Genomic DNA, 22,188 nt, shown 5'->3' on the forward strand with positions numbered 1-22,188 from the left:
TCCTTCTTCAGTCACATCTTTTTGCCCCATTCCTGCTCTGTATTTTTCCACTTTCAATTACTCATGATGAAATTGGGCCTCCTTAGATAATCTGGAATAAAATTTCCATCTCAAGGTCATTAACTTTAATCACATCCACAAAATCTCTTTGCTGTGGAAAGTATCAGGTTCCCAGGATTAAATTATGGCTATCTTTGGGGAGAGGAGGGAGTTGTCATATTTTGCCTACCACAGAAATATTATCTAATATCTGAGGACCAGAGAGTTTCTATGTAATTTACATTCCTCCAAGGCATTAAAAGGATGATCATCTAAATTCAAATTATGAAGCTACTAATACTAAGTCAATAATAATACCTAAAAAAGAAATCTACAAGCTGACGTAATTTGTTAAAATAAATGCAAATGGACTTACTATAAGGCTAGTAAGATAAATATAGCAGTGTGTCAGAACAAAAGTAGAGCATGGCTAAGTAGGGTTTGTCTCAGCATGCAAGAAATGTCCAATATAAAGAACTATATCCGTATAATATACTATACTAATGACATTCCATATTAACAATTTGGAAGAAAAACACACAAAATCATCTCAAAAGATTCATTATTAAAAATTTATCATGCAATATTTGTGAAAACTCCCAATAATCTAGGAATAGAACTAATATTTGAAACCAAAGTCTGAATCAATCAGAAACCCATTTTAAACATCAGATTTGGTGAAGCACTAGACATTTCTACTTAAATTCAGGAATAAACCATAGTTTATATTTTAAACCGGTAGTCACACTTATAGGGATATATCCCTCAGGGAAAATATTGCCTAAGTATGCAGAAAAAATATATATATATATAACATTAATAAGAGAGATTAGATTGATTTATAGCTATGCTATAAATGAAATGAGATAGATTTTATATTGTCTTATAACCTTATATGGAAAATGTTCATATTATAAAGTTAAATAAAAGTTTCAGTGGATCCAATTTGTTGTTTAAAAAAATTGTGTATGTTCTTATGTATTTGTATTTGCAAAGAAAAAGTCCAGACATAATCTCATTAAATGAGAAACAATTGTTACTGCTGGGAATGGGAATGGAATTTGGGTAAGTGAAAGCAGACTCAAATTTACAACACAACTTCTATACTTTTTGAGTACTTAAGATAAACTAAGTAAATAAATATATGTAAGAAGTGATTAATGAATAAAAGGATTAGATAAAACTAATAAAATGTAATCAAATATACAATACATAATAATGAACAAATGAAAAGTTGGCCCACACAAATTTCTTATCTTAAAAAATTCTCAAAAAATGTCTAAGAGTTATTTTCCTCACATTTAAATCATTCAAGAAATTACTGTTAAACATTGGTCTTTCAAAATAAAAAAGTAAAGATATTAAAGGTTGTGGCTATCATTTGGTAAGAGAACTAGAACAACTGGAAAGAATTATACTGCAGACTCAGAAATCAATGCTGGGGGGATCTTAATACACCTCCCTGCTATGACCTTCCTGTGTAACACATTTGCTAAGTTTTCATGCCTTGGGAGGTTATTCTTGCAGATAATTTTCACATATTGCTAAGTACACTGTGTTGGACAAAGGCATTCATATTGCTCAGGGAAAGAGAATGCTGTGTTTAAGGAGCACTTTCTTTCACAGGAGAACTGGGAATTTGACATTTGGCAAAATCAGCTTTCCCGGGCACCATTTTCCCCATTTTCCCACAGTCATAGAACTTTTCTAAAACAAAAAATGGTAATATATTAGATCCATAATTACAGATTGTTACTTTTGTCTATTACATAAAATTTTTTAAATCTGGAAAAATTAATAACCTAAAAATTTCATTAAAATTGAAGGTATAATAAAACTCATAAATTTAAGTTATCTAATTTCTATCTTTGTAAGGATTTACCTCTCTTATATAAGCAAGTTTAGTCCTCTTCAATTGCATATAGATGTATTTTTGTTTTACAAAATAGATTTGTTTTTGTTATTTTTGTCAATAAAACACAAAATATTATAAATAAGCAAAGGAAACAGAACCCATTTGGAAATAAAATTTCATGTTATCATTTATGACAATATCAAAGCTTATTTAACCAGAGAAATACATATTAAAGCATGTATGGTCTAAAAAATATTAAAATGTGAGAATTATTTTCTTGTACCAATATCACTAAAACTAATTGTTCTCCAGTAGGTAACTTTTGTCTTCCTGTGTCCATATTCCTCTTTTTGATCTACCTGTCTCAAAGTCTCTATATCAGTAGTTATTAAACTTTACATCGACTCACATGCAGTTCCCATTAAAAATCTAGTTTCTTGGGCTTTGACCCCAAATTTTGATTTATCAGGAGCAGAATGGCCCCCAGAAAACTGAATTTTAATAGGCATTTCTAGTAATTTTGAGGTACTCTGTGGATCAGAGCTTGAGAAATAGTGTTCTTTATATATTTTTTTCAAGAAATAAATATACAGATCATTTTCAAGAGAGTATCATTTATATATAAATATATTTATATTCATAATACAGATAATTTTCAAGGCTCATTTACATATAGAGTCTCATATATTTTACATTATATATAAAAATATCTAAATTATTTAAATATAAGTGAGACTCTCTTGAAAACTATCTGTATTATAGGTGTTAAGCTTGGATTGTCATCAGGGGTTTTAAATTTATGATTATCTACCAAATAAATTTTAAAATAATCCATTTTATGTCTCTCTGCTTAAAAACCATTACATACAGATTATTTTTCTACCAATCTATAACCTTGGAACAAAATTCTTAACACTCTGCCTGTCATGATTAAATCTGATTATCTTTAATGGATTTTAGGAGTTTTAACCCACCACACGATTTTTATATACAGTTGACCCTTGAACTACACAGGGGTTAGTGGTGCCAAACCATTGCACAGTTGAAAATCCATGGTTAAATTTTGACTCCCCCAAAATGTAACTACTAATAGCCTAGTTTTGGCTGAAAGCATTATCAATAACATAAACAGTCAATTAACACATATTTTGCATGTTATATATATTGTATACTATATTATCACAATAAAGAAACTAGAGAAAAGCAAATGTTGTTAAGATAATATGGAAGAGAAAGTATATCTACTATTCATTAAGTGGAAGTGGATCATCATAAAGGTCTTCACGTCATCATCTTCATGTCAAGTAGGCTGAGGAGGAAGAAGAGGAGGAGTTGGTCTTGCTGTCTCAAGGGGTGACAGAGACAGATGTGGAAGGGGTAAAAGGGGAAGTAGGAAAGGCAGGCTCACTGGGTGTAATTTTGTGAAAGCACACTGTAATTTCTGCCCAATTTTTTGCTTTTCATTTATCTAGAAAGGTTCCTATAAGGCAGCAATCCTTCTTCCACTATTTGCTTCAGTGTCAGTACCCATATCATAGAAGTGTCCATGCCGTAAAAGAAGTCAAAAGCAGTCTTGAATAATCCGAACCATTCTACCAGCTTGTCTAATGTCAATTTGGCACTGCTTCTTCTCCGTCTTCTTCCCATAGTCTGGCACTGGTTTGGAGGCACTCATCACCATCAAGTTGTTTTCTGTTAATTCCTCTGATTTGGTGTCTGTTACCTCTTGAATCTCTCCACAATCCATATCTTGGGACCCTTGTCCCTTCACCTTTTGTTTTGTTTTGCCATATCCACAGTCTCTTTTGTGATTTCCCTGATTGGTTGTGTCATAAGATCATGTACAACATTTAGACACAGTTTTCTCCAGTAGAATTTTATGTTTCAGGCTTCATGGCTTTTTCTATAACAATGATAGCATCTTCAGTGGTGTAATTCTTCCAGACTTTCATGACATTCTCTCTGCTGGGGTTCTCTTCTACAGCATTGACAACCTTTCCATACAGTACCATGTGTAATAAACTTTAAAGGTCCTCCTTATTACACAATCTAGAGGCTGAATTAGATACCTTGTCTTGGGGGCAAGTAGACCATTCAGATGTCTTCACTGTTGAACTCATGGGGGTTCTGGGTGGCTGGAGGCATTGTCTAATATCAAAAGAACTTTAAAATGCAGTCCCTTACTAGCAATGTACTTCCTGATTTCAGGGACAAAGAATTGATGGAACCAATCCAGAAAAAGCATTCTCTCATCCAGGCTTCCTTGTTATACAACCAAAAGACTGCCAGCTGGTGTTTATAGTTTCCCTTCAAGGCTTGGGAGTTAACAGCTCTATAGATAAGGGAAGTCCTGATTATAAACCCAACTGCATTTGTACAAAACAGTACAGTTAGCCTATCCTTTCCTGACTTAAACCCTGGGGTTTCTCTTCCTTACTAATATATGTCCTTTGTGGCATTTCTTTCTTCCAGAATAGGACAATTCTATCTGCATTAAAAATTTGTTCAGGAAGATATCCATTTCTCCTCAATGAGATTCTTAGTGGCATCTGGAAATGCTTGTGCTGCTGCTTTGTTGGCGGAAGCTGCTTCTCCTGTGTTTGACAATTTTTAAGCCAAACCTGTTTTTAAAATTATCAAACCATCCTTTGCTGACATTAAATTCTCCAGCTTTTGTTTGAAAAAGCTGGAGAATTGATAAGTTCTTCATCTTTGTTTTGCTTTAGTTTGTCATATAATAATTTTGCTTTTTAGGCTGGGCACAGTGGCTCACACCTGTAATCCTAGCACTTTGGGAGGCCAAGGTGGGTGGATCACCTGAGGTCAGGACTTCAAGACCAGCCTGGCCAACATGGTGAAACCCTGTCTCTACTAAAAATACAAAAATTAGCTGGGAATGGTGGCACATGCCTATAATCTCAGCTACTCAGGAGGCTGAGGCAGAATCACTTGACCCCAGGAGGCGGAGGTTGCAGTGAGCTGAGATTGCGCCACTGCACTCCAGCCTGGGCAACAGAGCAAGACTCCATCTCAAAAAAAAAATTTTGCTTTTTAAAAATCATATTTGTGTCTATTAGTATGCCTTTCTTATAGCAATCCTGCATTCACATAAAAGCTGAATTTTCAATATGAGACAAAAAGGAATTTTGCAAAAAGTACAAAGTTTTTGCACCTGCCAGCATAGCTGCAGCAACAGTTTCACAAATTTCCTTTTCTTTTTTTTACAACGGTCCTTACACTGTATTATCTCAAAATGGTGGGCAATTGCAGCAGCAGACCTCAATCTATGGTACATATCAAGCAATAAAACCTTTTCTTATAATGTCACAACTTTTTTTCTGCTTTTTGGGAGCACTTCCAAAATCACTAGTGGCACTTCCTATGTGTTTCATGATGTTATTCAGAGTTTACAGTATTGAACTAAACAATGAAAAATATGCAAAAACCACAAGAGATCTTTTTCTTTCAGATAGAGTCTCACTCACTCTATCATCCAGGCTGGAGTACAGTGGTGTGATCTCTGCTGAATGGGGCCTCCACCTCCCAGGCTCAGGTGATCCCCTCACCTCAGCATCCCGAGTAGCTGGCACTAGGCACACACATCACCACATCTGGCTAATTTTTTGCATGTTTTGTAGAGATGGGGTTTTGCCATGCTACCCAGGCTAGTCTCAAACTCCTGGGCTTGGTCAAGTGGTCCGCCCACCTTGAACTCCCAAAATGCTGCGATTACAGGCTGGAGCCACCACACCCGGCTGAGATCACTTTTTACTGTAATACACAATTTACTGGAAAGACAAACTGCTCCCATGGAGACGATTAGCATCACATGGCATTTTAAGCTGATACCTGTGACAGTTGAGCTCATCACAAGAGCAACAGGAGGTGGTTATGAAATTATTACAGTAATACAATATGCACTACAGTTAATTTTAGGCAATGATGATTTAATATTGCATCTTTACATTTGTTTACATTTATCTCAACTGCAAATGGCACTATGTATGCTCTGTAAATGTTTGTATATGTAAGTTGTGATAAATTTTAAATTTTTATTATAGTAAATAATACAGACTAATATCTATATATATTTTTTGCACTCATAGCATAACTTTTTATTTTAAAAAAATATTTCTATGCAACATGGTTCATCCACAAGTTTTTAAAACTGTCAAAACTCTCCAAAAAAATTTTTCACTATACGAATTGAAAAAAATCCACATATAAGTGGACCCAAACAATTCAAATCCATATTGTTAAAGTCAAAGTCTGTTTACATGACATCAACCCATAAAATTTAGACTTGATGTCCTGTATACATGGTAAGTTTCCTCTCATCCATTCTCTTCAAATCAGAGATGAATATAATCAGTCCCCATACCAGTGAGACTACGGAGCCCACATAAGCAATAATGAGATTCTGTTTACTTAGAGGGTATGTTATCCATTCTAAGAATTAATCATACATCATCTCATATTTGCAATTCCATTTATTCCTCTTGAAATTTCAGGGCTCAATAAATTTCTTTCAAATTATAAAGAAATGGATAGAAAAGAGAAAAAATCAAATAAAATACTTTAATGCTTATCAGTGGTTCTTACAATAACAATAATTTAAAGGACTTCTGGCTGGGCACGGTGGCTCACGCCTGTAATCCCAGCACTTTGGGAGGCTGAGGAGGGCGGATCATGATGTCAAGAGATCAAGATCATCCTGGCCAAAATGGTGAAACCCTGTCTCTACTAAAATACAAAAATTAGCTGGGTGTGGTGGCACACGCCTGTAGTCTCAGCTACTCAGGAGGCTGAGGCAGGAGAATTGCTTGAACCCGGGGGGCAGAGGTTGCAGTGAGCCGAGATCGTGCCACTGCACTCCAGCCTGGCAACAGAACGACACTCCATCGAAAAAAAAAAAAAAGATTTCTTAGAACAACACACAAAAAAAATCAGTTCAGTAGACACAGAGCTTCTAAATTTAAAATCAACAATGTTAATTTATGTTATTGTTTGATGATAGTTCAGTTTTACTATGTCAATGATATTTACATCATTTATAATAGGAAAGAATAAAACAGATCTGTGATTAAACATGGTGGGACTTCATTAACTAATTTGTACAGATAATGAGCCAACATTTGTGTGTGAGGTCAAAATTAATGACACAATGTTTTCACAGTCACTACATTGCCAAGTGTCATATTGTAGAAGACCAAAAAGTTACAGATATTGCTTACAAATTTAGTCAATCCTACAGCTAACCTGAGCATCTACATTATTTTAGATAAAGCCTATTTCAAAATGCATTGTAAGAGTTATTCTCAATTAGATTTTAAAACATAATTACTATAATGATATATTATCATAAGTGTTTTATATAGTAATATTGTTTTATAATAATTATATACATAACTACATTATTACAATAATAAATACGAGTGAATTTTCAAATTGTACTATCCAAATTGTTACATGTGGGCTGCCTTCACACTAAGAACTGCTGTGTGAAATTTGTAATAGCAGATATATGAGTGTCAAGTTAAAGTTGGTTTACTTGGCACATACTGGGTATGTACCACTCCTGGAGCCTGAAAAAGGGGTGAGAAAAAGTATTACAAAAGACTGAAACACCTTAACATACAATTGCAAATCAAGTAAAAACAATAATAGAACTAGAGGGTTTTTCTCCTCTTTCTTTTCAATCTAAATAAAAAACATAATCAAGCAGGCAAATAAAGATACCTCCACTTTACTAGCATCACAAAGTAGATTGGTAATTCCACAAGGGAAATTATCACAGCAATTCATCATGAATGTTCCCCAATAATTTTATGCATGTCTTCTGTGTATATGCATAAAACTGATATGCCAAATAATCACATCATAGAAAAGGTGATTAAACAAAAGATCTACTTGTCTCTTAAGTACATGGTAACTTGGACTGGCTCAGCAATAAACATTACATCATAAAGACAAGCATAACATGTGGTTAAGCAAGAATTTGAAAGGCATGAGGAAAGGAAACAATAAAAGCTTCTATGAGCCAGTGTTTCAACCACACTACAGTGATCCCCATGTCTTCATTCCTTGAAAAATGAGACAGCAAACATTTCCAAAATAAAACTGCTAAGGCCATCCTTCATTAAGAAATATGTACTTACCTCCATAGATCCAGGAAACATGGCATTCTTTTTCTCCTTTTCATGGAGCTCCAGGGATCTCAGCTCACAGTAGAACCCAGTCCCTGCCTAAAAATTTTCACTGTGAGCCTTAAGGCTCCCTGTACACAATGGGGCTGGCTGGTGAGCAGAGAACTAGAAAGCAAATGATTTAGATTGCCTGATGAAAACATTAACACCAAATACAACATGCCATCAGGATTGAGCACCAGGACAAAAATAGCTATGACAAAGCAGCAGTGGAAACTATTCTGCAGATAACTTGGTTGACAAGAATTGACCAAAGAAGACTATCTCGTCAACGTGATAACTTGGTCTAAAATTGAACTCAGTTGAAAATGAATATTTTATGTTACGGTTTTTTCAACTACTAGTAAATTTATTCTACTGCTGCCCTCATGTTGCTCTGCCCTCACCATCCACCTAGCTGCCCAAGATAAAATCAGAGTGATTTTAGGAAAAGAAAGTTCCAAAATATTAAGTTAGGAAAATAAATTTCCAAAATATTAAGGATTCTTTGAAACAATCTTGTCCTTTATTCTTAGAATAAAAACTAAAATGTAGTCTAACAAAGTTGGCATCTTTTAAAAGAAAAAAAACACTAAAAAGCACTCAAAATCTAGTCCTCAATTGTTGTTATAATACAAAAACAATAATTATTTTTGTTTATGCACACGAGAGAACATATGTTTATGTTTATTATGTTTATGCTCATGGGAGAACATAAAATAAAGGCAAGAAAAATGCAACATAACAGACATCAAAAACCCAACTCGGGAAAAATTAGCGAAGTAATTGAAATATAATTAAACCATATGATCTGTATCCATGCAGATCCTTTTTTACGCATACGTATTCATATATTGTTTAACTATTATATATAGCACATTAAGTATCATCCACTTAATTGCTTCAAATTTACAATATGATAACACAGAGAAGAAATATGGGCTAAAAGTTACTAAATACAATAATGGAAAACGTAGGAAAATGAGAAATAGACAAATTAAGTTTTTAAAAATACGTGATAATTTAACAAAATTGATAGTACAGAAAATATTGACTGAAGAGTCTTGCTTTCAAATTGTCATTGAAACCAACTTGTTTATTGACTTGCTGAAGCCCAAATATTTTTGATCAACACATATGCTACCAACAGTTTGCAATATACGCCAATGTGTACTCACATACATTTTTATATAGGTTCATTACATAAAATGATTAAGAACTAGACTAAATGAAAAGCCTAGTGTACTGTTTCCAATAGCTACTGTAACAAATTACCACAAACTTGGTTTACACAACAGAATTTTATTCCCTCACAGTTCTGGAATGCACAAGTCTGAAGTCAAAGTCTTTTCAGGGCTGTGTGTCCCCCAGAAGCTCAAGGGAAGATTCCATTATTTGCCTCTCTCAACTTTTGGTCAGTGCCAGCATTCTTTGACTTGTGGATACATCACTCCAATCTTAGCCGCCATGGTCTCATTACTCCCTCCTCTTCTCTGTGTGAAATTTTCCTCTGCCTCTCTCTTACAAGGACACTAGTGTGACATTTAGGGTCCACTGGGGTAAGCCAAGATAATCTCCCTATGACAAGATACTCATTCATATCTACAAAAGAACTTTTTTTCAAATAAGGTAATATTTACATATTCCGGAGATTAAGAGCTGATGTCTCGGGGAAGCGTAATTTTCAGTCTAACACAGTCTACCCTCTGGCCTTCAAAGATTCACATTCATCCCACATACAGTATACATCCACCCCAATCCAATGTCCACAAAAGTCTCAACTATTTACAGTGAAGTTCAAATTCTTATCTAAATAATAAATCGCTCTAAAGTCCCAAATCTTGTTATCTAAATCAGGTATGGGACAAAATCCCTTTCCATCTGTGAACCCATAGACTACAGAGCAAGTTATCTATTTCCCAATTACAGTGTTAAGACAGGCAAAGGATAAGTTATCAACATATTCATTCAAAGAGAAGAAAAGAGTCACTGATCCTCTGTGATGCTGAATCCAGCAGAAAAAATTCCATCAGGTTTCACGACCTAGCAATACCCTTCCGGGCTTGGGGCCCTGCCAGCCTTGGAATCACTATTCTTTATTACTTGAAAGAGAGTACATAATTGAAGTTGAGTAGTTTTATCAGCCTGCTTTCTACCTATAAAAATTTTGAGTGTCCAACAGCCTTCCCTCACTTTGTCTTGTCTCTGTACATTTCATTCCAAACTGGCAGAGTTTCTGCTGATATAACATTATCAAAACCTTGTAAGTTTCCTGTATATATAATGAGGATTTACACAATTAGACAAGAGGCTCCTCCCCAGGTTTTTCCTGGATAGTCTCATATCTTTATTTGTGGCTTCCACTGGGCTGGTTGAATGGATTCATGAGTCCTCTACCTAATCTCTTGCACTAGCAAACTTTGTCCAGCCACAATCTTAACCTTTTTTCCAGCATGCTTGTGTAACAGTGAATCTGCTAATTTTAACATCTTTTGTAATCTGTATAAGCAGGATATTTCCCAAATCATCACGTGCTGGCTCCTTTTTGCTTAACAGTTCTTTCCTCAAATATCTTTTTCTCCTCACACTTTACTATAAGCAGTAAGAAAAAAAAATCATGCTCTATCTTTAGCACTTTGCTTAGCAATCTCATCAGCTAAATATACAAGTTCATCACTTAGAAGTCTTACTTTCCACAAAACAGCAGGACATCATTTAGCTAAATTTTCTGCCACTTTATGACAAGGTGTCACTATTCTTCCAGTTTCCTACAGCATGTTCCCCTTTCCTCCTTTATCAACAGTGTCTTTAATGTCCATTCATCTAGCAACAGTGTGTTGATGATGCTATACATTTTTTCTAAGATGAGAAAGGCTTTCTCCGCATGACCTCCACTTCTTCACTGAGCCCTCACTATCAATCTTTAACATTCATATTTCTACCAATAGTCTGTTCAAGGCAATATAGACTACTTCTACCATGTGCCTCAAAATTCTTACAGCCTCTATACATTACCCAGTTCCCAAGCCACTCTACATTTTAGGTACTTAGGTACTTACTCCCGGAAACAAAATCTGCATCAGTCAGAGTTCCAGCAGAGAAACAGAACCAGCTGAGATATATGAATGCATGTATACACACACATACATGGCAGAGATTTGTTGCAAAATATTGGTTTATGCAAGAGTGGGGACTGGCTAGGCAAATACCAATCCATAAGACAGGCAAATAGGAGGTGTAAGTTGGAAACTCTTACACAGGAGCTGACACTGTAATCCATGGAGAGAATTGCTTCTTTCTCTAGGAAACTTCAGTTTTGCTCTGAACTTTCAACTGACTGGTTCATGCCCACCAGAAAATCCAAGATAATCTCCCCATCAGAAGATCTTTAACTTAATCATTTCTACAAAGACCTTTTTATCCAAATAAAACCATATTTACAGGTTTCAGAACTTAAGATCTGATATTTTTGTGGGGGAGGCATTTTTGAACCTACTACCACTAGTATTTACAGAAATTCATCTAAAATTTCCTTGGATCTGACCCACAACTTTTTACTGAAATTTTATTAATTTCTGTTTTTACAAGCCTATTATTTTCTAATTATCTCAAAATATAGACCTTCTCTTTAAATGCCTTTTTTATTATTTAGATATGTTCCATTTAAACATATTTTAGGATCAATTGCACTAGCCAAAACTGGTTCTTTGTGTTCTAGTCCCTGCTTACTGTTTGGTGTTCCTCTGTATCCATCCATGCAGTAAGACTTTTGAAGAGTCATCTCTTATCTTACCCGCATCCAATGGATCCTCAAGCCCTGCTAGTACCTGTTTAGTTCATTTCAAATCCTTCCCACTCTCCCCGCCCCCAACTCTGACCACTCTCGCTTTAGTTGTTACTAGAGGTGACAGAGCTCACTAATTGTTTCCAGTCAAAAGTTTTAAGTAGGGAAGTAGGGCTCCCATTACTCTCAGAATTAAGTGCAAACAGCACAGACACCTAAAGCCCTTCCTGGTTTGGCCTCTATCTATCCCTAAAACCTCACCTACTGTTTCTATCACTTCCGTTTCATGTACCGCATGGCAGCCTGAACTACTGTCAGCTCTTCTCAGAATATGCTTTCCTCTGCCTCTATATTTTGGAACATGCATGCTACACACTCCTGCCTTGCCAGGCCAAACAACTAGCCCACTCATATCTATCATCCAGAATTTGGCCAAGAGAGTTGTGTTTTTAAGAAGGCATTCCTATGCGTTTTAAATAGGTGAACTGTATGTGAATTATATCTCATAATATTGGTTTTTTTGTTTTTGTTTCTTTTGAGACAGAGTCTCCCTCTGTCACCCAGGCTGGAGTGCAGTGGCATGATCTTGGCTCACTGCAGTCTCCACCTTCCAGGTTCACGCAATTCTCCTGCCACAGCCCCCCAAGTAGCTGGGATTACAGGCGCCCACCGCCACGCCTGGCTGATTTTTGTATTTTTAGTAGAGATGGGATTTCACCATGTTTGCCAGGCTGGTCTCAAACTCCTGACCACAAGTAATCCACCTGCCTTGGTCTCCCAAAATGCTGGGATTACAGGCATGGGCCACCACGTCTGACCTGCAATTTTTTTTTTTTTTTTTTAACAATGCATACCTTTCGACAATGCCTGCAGCCTCCTGTAAGGTTATACACATCTTCCACAGCCTTTCAGGCTCCCCCCATACTTACGTTCATAACATTCATACTGTGTTGCCATCTATTGGCTCATTTGACTCCTTGATGGCCAGGCCATGATTAATTAATCTTCACATTCTCTTCAATTAGTACAATGTCTGGCACAAAGTAGACACTCAGTAAATACTGCTGAATAATTGAAAGAATATAATCTTTAAACATAGCAATTCGTGGTTGAAACAAGTTATAATAAATCTATCCGGTGTTAGACCTGAGTTTACAGTTTCCTGAATTGAAGTTAATTAGGTATAATTTACTACTTAGAAAGTAAATTACTTTTAGGATCGACAAATACTAGCTTTCAAATTCAAAGTACTGATGTGAATGTACTTGTATTTTGAAGCAATATAATCATTTCCTAATAAATTATAGCGCTAGCCATTGATTTTAATTCTGGGAGTTAGTGTTCATATGTATCAATCTGCTTACAGGGATGAATCACCATTAGACTGACATAAGCTGTGTTTAATTAGCTTTAAAGCATTTTTCCAAGAGCTTCTGTCCTTCCGTGTGGAGCTCCATTAATTTTCTTGGCTGCCACATTATAGAATAAAGTGAATATGCCCTTTATAGTAGAGCCAAGTCATTTATTACAACTACTTAAAACCATTATTCCCACACAATGGAAGAATGTTTATTTCTTTGTGTCACAAAATATATAAACTTTATGGATTTTTTTTCTATTTTCAAAGCTTTTCCACAAATGATAAGAATCCATTTGCACAGCATAATAAAAACCAAGTTTTCATTAATTGTAAAAAAATTAAAAAAAATAGCTTGTAACACTATCTGTTCTTATTTGGAAGAAAATACAGACCAGAAGAATTGTTTCCAGACATCAGCAAGTTTGAGACACTTAACCTATGAATTGCTTTCCTAACAGGGTGCATTTCCTGGCATAGGAAACTTGGCTTCCTCTTTGCCATTCATCAAGAAAGAGAGGGGAATGGCAGAAAAGAAGTAAAGGAGCGTCTCCTGTCTTCCCCAGTCCATTGGGCCAGAGTAGGAGAGTCTCACTCAGTAACTCACAGTTTTTTACCCACTAGATTTAGGAGGAAAAATTTCATCTCAGTAACCTCTACTACCCCATTCACATTATTCTTTGCCTCAGCACCTTGTTTGTCTATCTTTTTGAACTTGGTAATTTAGTTTTTGCTTGTTTATCGTTTTACTATCTATCTCCCCAACTAGGCTGTAAGCCTCCCTGAGGCAGTCACTGTGTTTCCCTCACCACTGAAGCTAAACATTACAGGGGTGGAAGGAATATTGGGAGGAAAGGAAAAAAGAAAAGAAGGAAATGGTTAAAATCTAAAGGGTCACACTCCCTGGAATGGTAAATTATTCTAGTGCAACAAGTCTAGACAGGAATAAGTCTTGAATAAAGTGAGAGCAGGCAGGGCAAAAACAAACCCAAATCAGTGTCTGCTTGGGGATAAAAGTGAGAAACAAGCACCCACGGGAAAGGAAAGCATCTTCTAAGCACTCCTCATTTTATATTTTATATATATATTTTTTGAGACAGGGTCTTGCTCTGTCACCCAGGCTGGAGTGCAGTAGCACGATCTTGGCTCACTGCAACCCCCACCTCCCAGGTTCAAGCGATTCTCCTGCCTCAGCCTCCCGAGTAGCTGAGACTACAGGCACGTGCCACCACGCCCTGCTAATTTTTTGTATTTTTAGTAGAGACAGGGTTTCACCGTGTTAGCCAGGATGGTCTCGATCTCCTGCCCTCATGATCTGCCCGCCTCGGCCTCCCAAAGTGCTGGGATTACAGGCATGAGCCACCGCACCCGGCCTATGTTTAATATTTCTTTTATATTTTTAGGTTTTATTAAGATATTTCAATAGTATCATGTTCAAAGTAAATATGTGCTCCTCACATTGAATTATGGTCTACACAGACTTGCCGGTCAGTCTGCCCCTTCTAACATTGTTTCTACTGGAGAATGAGTTACAGATTCCAAATAACTAACTCACAAACATTTAGAACACAGTCACATCCTAATTTTTTTTTTTTTTTTTTTTTTTGAGAAGGAGTCTCTCTCTGTCGCCCAGGCTGGAGTGCAGTGGCGCAATCTCGGCTCACTGCAAGCTCCGCCTCCCGGGTTCACACCATTCTCCTGCCTCAGCCTCTCTGAGTAGCTGGGACTACAGGCGCCCGCCACCACACCCGGCTAATTTTTTGTATTTTTAGTAGAGACGGGGTTTCACCGTGTTAGCCAGGATGGTCTCTATCTCCCGGCCTCGTGATCCAGCCGCCTCAGCCTCCCAAAGTGCTGGGATTATAAGCGTGAGCCACCGCACCCGGCCGTCACATCCTAAATTATATCCAAGCTCTCATATCTATTATCTCTTATTTCCCTCTTCCTCTTTTTCCTTCTCTTCTTCCCATTCACCTTTCTTTCTCTCACCTCTCTTTGTGTTTCTTATTCTCTTTCTCTCATACACACACACCCACATACACACACACGCACACTTTATATTCTGAAACAATAACATAAACAATCACACCCAGTCTTATATCCAGTTACCAAGTCTCCTAATTTTTCTTAAATAGCAGCAACTATGGCTCAGATATGTTGAGCTCATGCTGCCCTACTGAACTCACTCTATGCCTGGTTGAGGCCTTCTACTTCATGCCTGGTCTGTCAAAACAGCCTGCTAACTAGTGCCCTGTTCCCAGTTTCTTCTCCTTTCCAATCGTTCCACACCAGGAGCTCATACACTGCCTCTAAAACAGTTCTTTTTACTATGTTATCTTTTTTTCTCACAAAAATTCAATGACAAATGAATAAGGTTTACTTTTCAAACTTGGAGTCAAGGCTTTCCACTTTATGGCCCTAGCCAAGTTTCTACCTTTACTTTCTAACACGCAACAGAGACCCTTCTCTGCAGATTCAGGACCTCGTTAAGATCGTTTCATTATTTCCTGGGCACACCTTTAACCATGTCACATATGTGTCTTCATTCAGATGAGTTCTCTCTCTCCTGTCTTCCTTTGATTCCCAGTCATCCTTTCATGAATAAATCTGGCGCAAACCCTTGGTACAATGTTTTCAAGCACCTCAATAACAGGACTACCTTCCTATACTCTTTCAGCACTTAGAATAGGCCCATGCATTTGTGCAATGTTTTTACAATTTTTAAACATTTCCTACGTAAGCTTCACAACAACCCTGTGAAGTAAGCATTATAAGCATCTACACTATTCACACTTAGAGGAACATATTCAGGGATGTGAAGTGACTTCTCCAAGCTCACACTGCTGAAATGTAGCAGTAATCATTTCCAAACCCTGGCTTTCTGACTCCATATCAGATTCATATTTGGCACATACTATAAAGAGTTGGTAATTATTTGCATCATTTTTTTCAGTCTTCCAAATTAAATTATAAGCTTCTGGGAGGCAATAGCATTATATAGAACTTGCCCCAGTACAAAATCATATACAAGATGAAATTCAATGAAAATTTTATTAAGTAACTTTAAGAGTAGTTTAATCCCTCTACCCTATTTAAGAAGCTTTGGTGATACCTTTCTCCCTCTTATGTACAATAGTTAAATCCTGAAATCTCAACTGAACACTTTGTGATAGATGTGATAAAAATACATCTCAGCTATTACTTCAATTCTTAACCTAGCTCCCACAAGGCAAATTTCAAATTTCTTGAGGGTAGGTACCTTTGATGAATACAATAAGATCTGCTGGTATTTAAATGTTGGCCATGAGTTGGAGGAATAAAATGTGGGGGCAAACTATATTTTTAAAACTCACCTGAAGCACAATCACCTGGGACACTTGCTAAAAATGTAGATATCTAGGATTCAGATTCAGTACTTTCTTAGTCATGTTTCTCTACTCCTGATTTTCATTGAACACAAGATCCCAAAGAGTATACTATGAAACGATAGATGAGTGGTAAAGTGACAGTGACTAAAGGCTCAGCAACAGACCATGATGTTTGTGTTAATCACGCATTTGTTTGGGCATGAGTGCTTGCGGTTTGTGACTCACACTGTTTGCAAAATTCTTCCTGGTTTCTAAAAGAGGATTCAACGTTTCAATATTTGATGGTGTTTCACAAGGAGCTTCTACAACATCTAAAATCTGGAAGTCACTGAACAAATAATAGGGCATCTGAGAGAAGAATTTAAATAACCAAAAGGGATTTCATAACAGGGAAAGAACTTCATCTTTTAGAACTGCAATGAGAAGGTACTCACAGGCTCTCCCCGTGTTCCATCCTGCCCCGGGGCACCAGGGGATCCTGCTTCTCCCTTTTAATGATTTGATAAAAAGAAATAGAGAATTCAATCCTGAGGTCTGCTTACCAAAATAACAATATATAACATTACATATTAAAGAACATTAGATACAAACGGAAAAATTAAAATTACTTCTGGACTATTGATATTAACTTTTCCTGACATCAAATAACTTTTTCAGAAATTCATAAAGTGACCATATAAACAACAAAAATGTGTACATAATGGCAGATAATTAAGTATAAAATAACTGTGGTACTGTAGAGTCATTCTTATGAGAATAGACCATCTTATCTGCAAGGTAAATGTGACCAATATTCTATATCAGTCCTATTCATACATACTTTTTCATTTTTATTTTAAAATTGATCATTATGTTGGACCTAATTTGACCTTGCCTTCAAAGAGCTACATTTTAAAGTAAAAACAAAACTTTCATTAGGAATGGAGTTATTTATAGGTTATTAGTTGAAATTATCTGGCACTGCATATTTTAGGTAGCTGTTAAATTATAATTGTTTTTAGCGATATATACCTTTACATTACTATGCTCAAGTTAAGCATCTTATTTTACATCTACGTTTTGGAAGCTAAATTTTTTTCCCAAATGAATCAATTGCTAGTGAATACAAATGTATCTGACACTTCTTCTACTAAAACAATAAATATTAGCTGAGTATAATCCTAAAATGTGTAATATCTGCAGATTAGTACGACTATTAAACTATCTGAGCAAAATGAAGGATAGCAAGGAAGAGCCTGTTGACACATATACACACATGTACACACCCCAGACTTTTTGAAATCTAACAGTCATTATGAGCCATGCATTTGTTTCTGTCAAGCAAAATGCTGCATCACAACAAGCAAAGTTCTCTGCAAGCAATTTGCCACACTTGTTTCATACCAGAAAGAACATTTTATCCTAGATGAAAGCAAGATAGGAAGTAAAATAAAAGCATTTTTTCCTGTAAGTGTCTCAAATACCTGAGTTGAAGTAAGTTTAAGGGAGAAAGAGTCTCAGAATGCAATGCACTGAAGCATATTACAACACTGTCATCCATAATTTCATATTCTAATGAATTTCCCAAAATCATAGAAAATAAAGCACAGAAGAGCCTCTAAAATTTGGCAAACATAATCAGTACTTAGAAAAAAATTCAACCATATCACATTATATAAACAACAATTCTCCCACTTGTATGAATTCCTGCATTTTGTTAGAACTGTGAAATGCCAACTAAAGCCAAATATTTCATCTATACCAGTTTTATTTACAAACACTAGTTGAGGATAGAAGGAGCAAAGATTAATGCTTTCCTGAAAATTAACCAAATTAGAGGGAGAGAAGTTATTGCTAATCCAATAGTTCTACAGAAAAGCATATAAAAATATTGGAGGAAAAAATGTTGGATCCACTTAGTTTGAAAGCTAGTTTTAAAAGCCTGAAAAAATTCAAGACAAGGGATATGTTAGATCCTAATACTATGGAGAAATAATGCAATATTTTTATCTGAACTTAACACTCATATCAATAGTCAGAAGGAATCTCTCATATTAGTAGTTCTCAAATATGGTCCTCAGACCAGGCAAGATCAACTTCTTCATGTAACATGGGAACTTCTTCAGAATATAAAATTTCAGGCCATACTGCAGCATATTAAGCCAGAATCTCTGGGTGGGGGCCAGCAATCTGTGTTAATAATTCTTCTAGGTGATTCTAATGCAGCCATTTGAGAACCAGCACTGCTATAAGTCATTAGATCATTTAACTTCTCCTACTTCCAGGTACTGTCATATGTGACTTATAAAACAATCTATGGTTAAATTTTCTATATATAAAATAAAGAAGGTAAGGCACTTGCCAAATAGTAGAAACAATTAATTTGAAATTATTAGGTTGGTGCAAAAGTAATTGCAGTTTTTGCCATTAAAAGTAATGGCAAAATACATGATTAGATGACTACTTTGATTTATAAAATCATAACTACTTTGATTTATAAAATCTCTACTTTTTTCTGTCTGTCCATTGACCTAATATCATTTTATTTTAATTAGCAGGAGTTTTAAAAACGTAAGTAGCCATCAGCAAGGTTTATCAATAATGAAGTTCCACAATTATTTGAGGATTTAACTGATTATATTCTTCCTAATTTATATTAGACACAACATATTAACTGAATAAAATATCACATTCTTTATTATCTATAGCAGTGATTCTCAAAATTTAGCTTCATCTGAATCACCCGGAAGGTTTGTTAAACTGCACATTGTGGGCCCCAACCCAGAGATCCTGATACGGTAGGTCTGGGGCAAGCCCCGAAATCTGCATTTCTAATAAGTTTACAGAAGGTGCTGAGACTGCTAGTCTCGGGACAACACTTTGAGAAACACTACTTTAGCCCAGATCTCAAAACAGACTTACAGACTCTTTCTGGACTTATGAATCCCTCTCTTCTGTGAAATACTATAACACTGTATAGCTTTTCGCTTAGCACTGAATTTTATTATGCTAAGTTGTTCAGCAGGTGTCTTGTTTATATGTGTTATTTGCTTGACTTGCACATTCTTTTAAAGGTAGAAAACATGACTTATAGGAGTTTTTTTAATCACCTACAATACGTAGACTAGTGCCAAACATAATATAAAACTACAAGTACCCTTCTTTACAATCATTGGAGTATATCAAGGAAGGTGGAAGAGACTATTTATTCTTCAATGTTCAATTTCAAAGGGATAAAGGAAATGGGAAAAACGTTTGTGGATAAAGCTCTAGTATTTACTGTTGGACAATTATGCAGTCAGTTATTACAAGATAATGGCCAGTCGTCTTTACCTAAGAACACTCTCTTGATTTTTTAATAATAGATTTTAATAATGTTTCATCAAGAAATAAAAGGATAATTTCTACTTGGCATTTTCCTTGAAATAATCAAATGCAAGATACAACCAGCTTGTGAAATTTAGTATTGTTACCAGAACTTAACCTGATCACTTGATTACTTTTATGACCTGGATAACCTGGTGCAGGTCAGTTTGTTTGGCATTTGAAAAAGTATAAAACACGGCCCCATCTCCAATTTATTGTTTTTCTATTCCGTTATTAACTCCTTTCTTGATATAACATAATCGAGAAAATGCCATCCTTAACATTATTTCTCAATCTAATTTCTAGAGCTAACGTCAAAAATGATTTATTCCACAACAAAACAGTTCTTTAAAAATAGGAAATTTAACTAAAACCAGGCATGTGAAACTTGCACTCCATGTGTATTTCCTTTCATGCTGTGGTCTTTGGCATTTACCCACAAAAAAATAAAAGGATGGAAAGTAATTTAGTTTGCTTATAGCAATCCTCAAAATCAGGTGGAAGGTATGGTTTACTGATCATGAAAATATAGTTTAATTTTGAGGACGATCCTTGCTTTGTTAAGGAAACACTTTATTTTGACTTTGATCTTATGGCATAGTTTATTCTTCATTTGTAAACACATCTCTAGCATGCCTGCAGATGTATTAAAGATGTAAGACTGAGGAAGCTTCTCCTAGCTGACCAAGTAAACAGACAGGACATTTGGAAGGTATCATGCACATCAGTGAGCATACAAACTAGACCTGGAACCCTCACTCTGCCATGGAACTAGCTGTGCATGTTTAACTAAATCCCTTCCTCTCCTTGAACCTGGTGTTACGCATAAAATGCCATTAATACTCCAAACTTCATCGATTTTGTTTTTTAGGAAAATAAAATAAAAGACTTTGTGAAAATGCCTTATGCAACCCTTGGCACAGAAAGGGAGATCCACTGCCACCAAAAAGTTGAGGTTTTAACAACCCTTTATTCATGATGTATTTTTGGCTATATTATTTTCAAATAATATAAGTTATTTCAATACTTGAACTGCTATAGTTTGTCATTATAATTTTGGCAAAATGAGTATTTTTAAACATAAAGCCAATCCTTCTTTATTCCAGTTAAGATATCATTAAAAACAGTAGGGTCAATAGTTTCATCATTATTTTCTATAACTAGGAGAGAATATTTGGGTACAACATGATTTCCAACCAGTTGGTGAGCAGAATTTTCATTGGTTGTTGTTATGGCTACGTCACCTTGGACAAGTTATTTACTCTAGTTCTTTGTTTCCTCATCTGTGAAAGGATAAATTTTTTCCACTTACAACTCATAATGATTTATGAGATCAATGAGAAAATGTATGTACAGTGCTGTAAAAAGAACCAAGCTCTTGGAAAGTATCCAATGAGTTATGCCTTTTGTTATAATCTCTCCTTTTCTGTCTTTGGTTCTTGCATATCTAGCTTAAATACCACATTTAATTATTTCAACCACTTTCTAACTAAAATTCTTGCCCTTTACCTCACTCTGCATCCACCATACTGGTTTATGCAAATTCCAGTGTTGAGTAAACCAAACTGAAAACAGCCTCAGCCTATGCTTATGTTTGAAGTATGGCTATGGAGGAAAAATACTATAATAATCATACAGATTATAACTTCCAGCTTCAACTGGACTTCAATGCAACTTCTATATTTCCTTTATCTCTTCTCTGCCACATTTTTCATGTATATAGAAAGTTTCTGCTATATAAAATATTCTCCAATCAACAAAAGCTTTTTTCTCCTTCTCCCAACATTCTAAGAAAAAACAGGATACAAACATTCTGCCACCAAACGAACACACTTACCTGCATCTGCACCCATCTATTCCTCTTTTATTTTATTACAGTAAACAGGAGTCCTTCATTCAATCTAAGATAATTCCTTACAACTCTGTTCTATATCTCATTCTTTCCCCTTCTCTAAATAAGATGGAGCTTATTATCTGTGTATAACTGCTTACTCAACATCTTCCCATGGATGTGCCACAAGAATCTAAATTCAACACATTATGTTTCTCACTCCTCCACATCCCCAGCAGAAAACACACCAAGTCCTACCCAGTAATCTCATTAACTAAAGAAACTTCTAACTTCATTATACATAAAAGAAGAGAAAATCTACAACTAAGAAGACCAGCAAGCTATCCAAACATGTACAACCCTGTTTATTATTACGGGTCAAAATATATACAGGATATTTCAAATTTGCAAAGAATTGGCAGAT

At 35.7% G+C, this 22,188-nt stretch overlaps 1 protein-coding gene across 1 annotated transcript in view; it reads right to left on the bottom strand.

The window, feature by feature from the left end:
• COL21A1 (collagen type XXI alpha 1 chain) overlaps positions 1–22,188 on the bottom strand; it is a 197,528-nt gene that overhangs the window by 26,715 nt on the left and 148,625 nt on the right. Inside the window, exon 17 of the mRNA XM_032141032.2 lies at positions 17,023–17,076. Within this exon, the coding sequence (XP_031996923.1) occupies positions 17,023–17,076 (54 nt within the window). The remainder of the gene's footprint in view (positions 1–17,022; positions 17,077–22,188) is intronic.

The sequence above is a fragment of the Hylobates moloch genome, unplaced genomic scaffold, assembly GCF_009828535.3.
Source record: "Hylobates moloch isolate HMO894 unplaced genomic scaffold, HMol_V3 SCAFFOLD_20, whole genome shotgun sequence".
NCBI lineage: Eukaryota > Metazoa > Chordata > Mammalia > Primates > Hylobatidae > Hylobates > Hylobates moloch.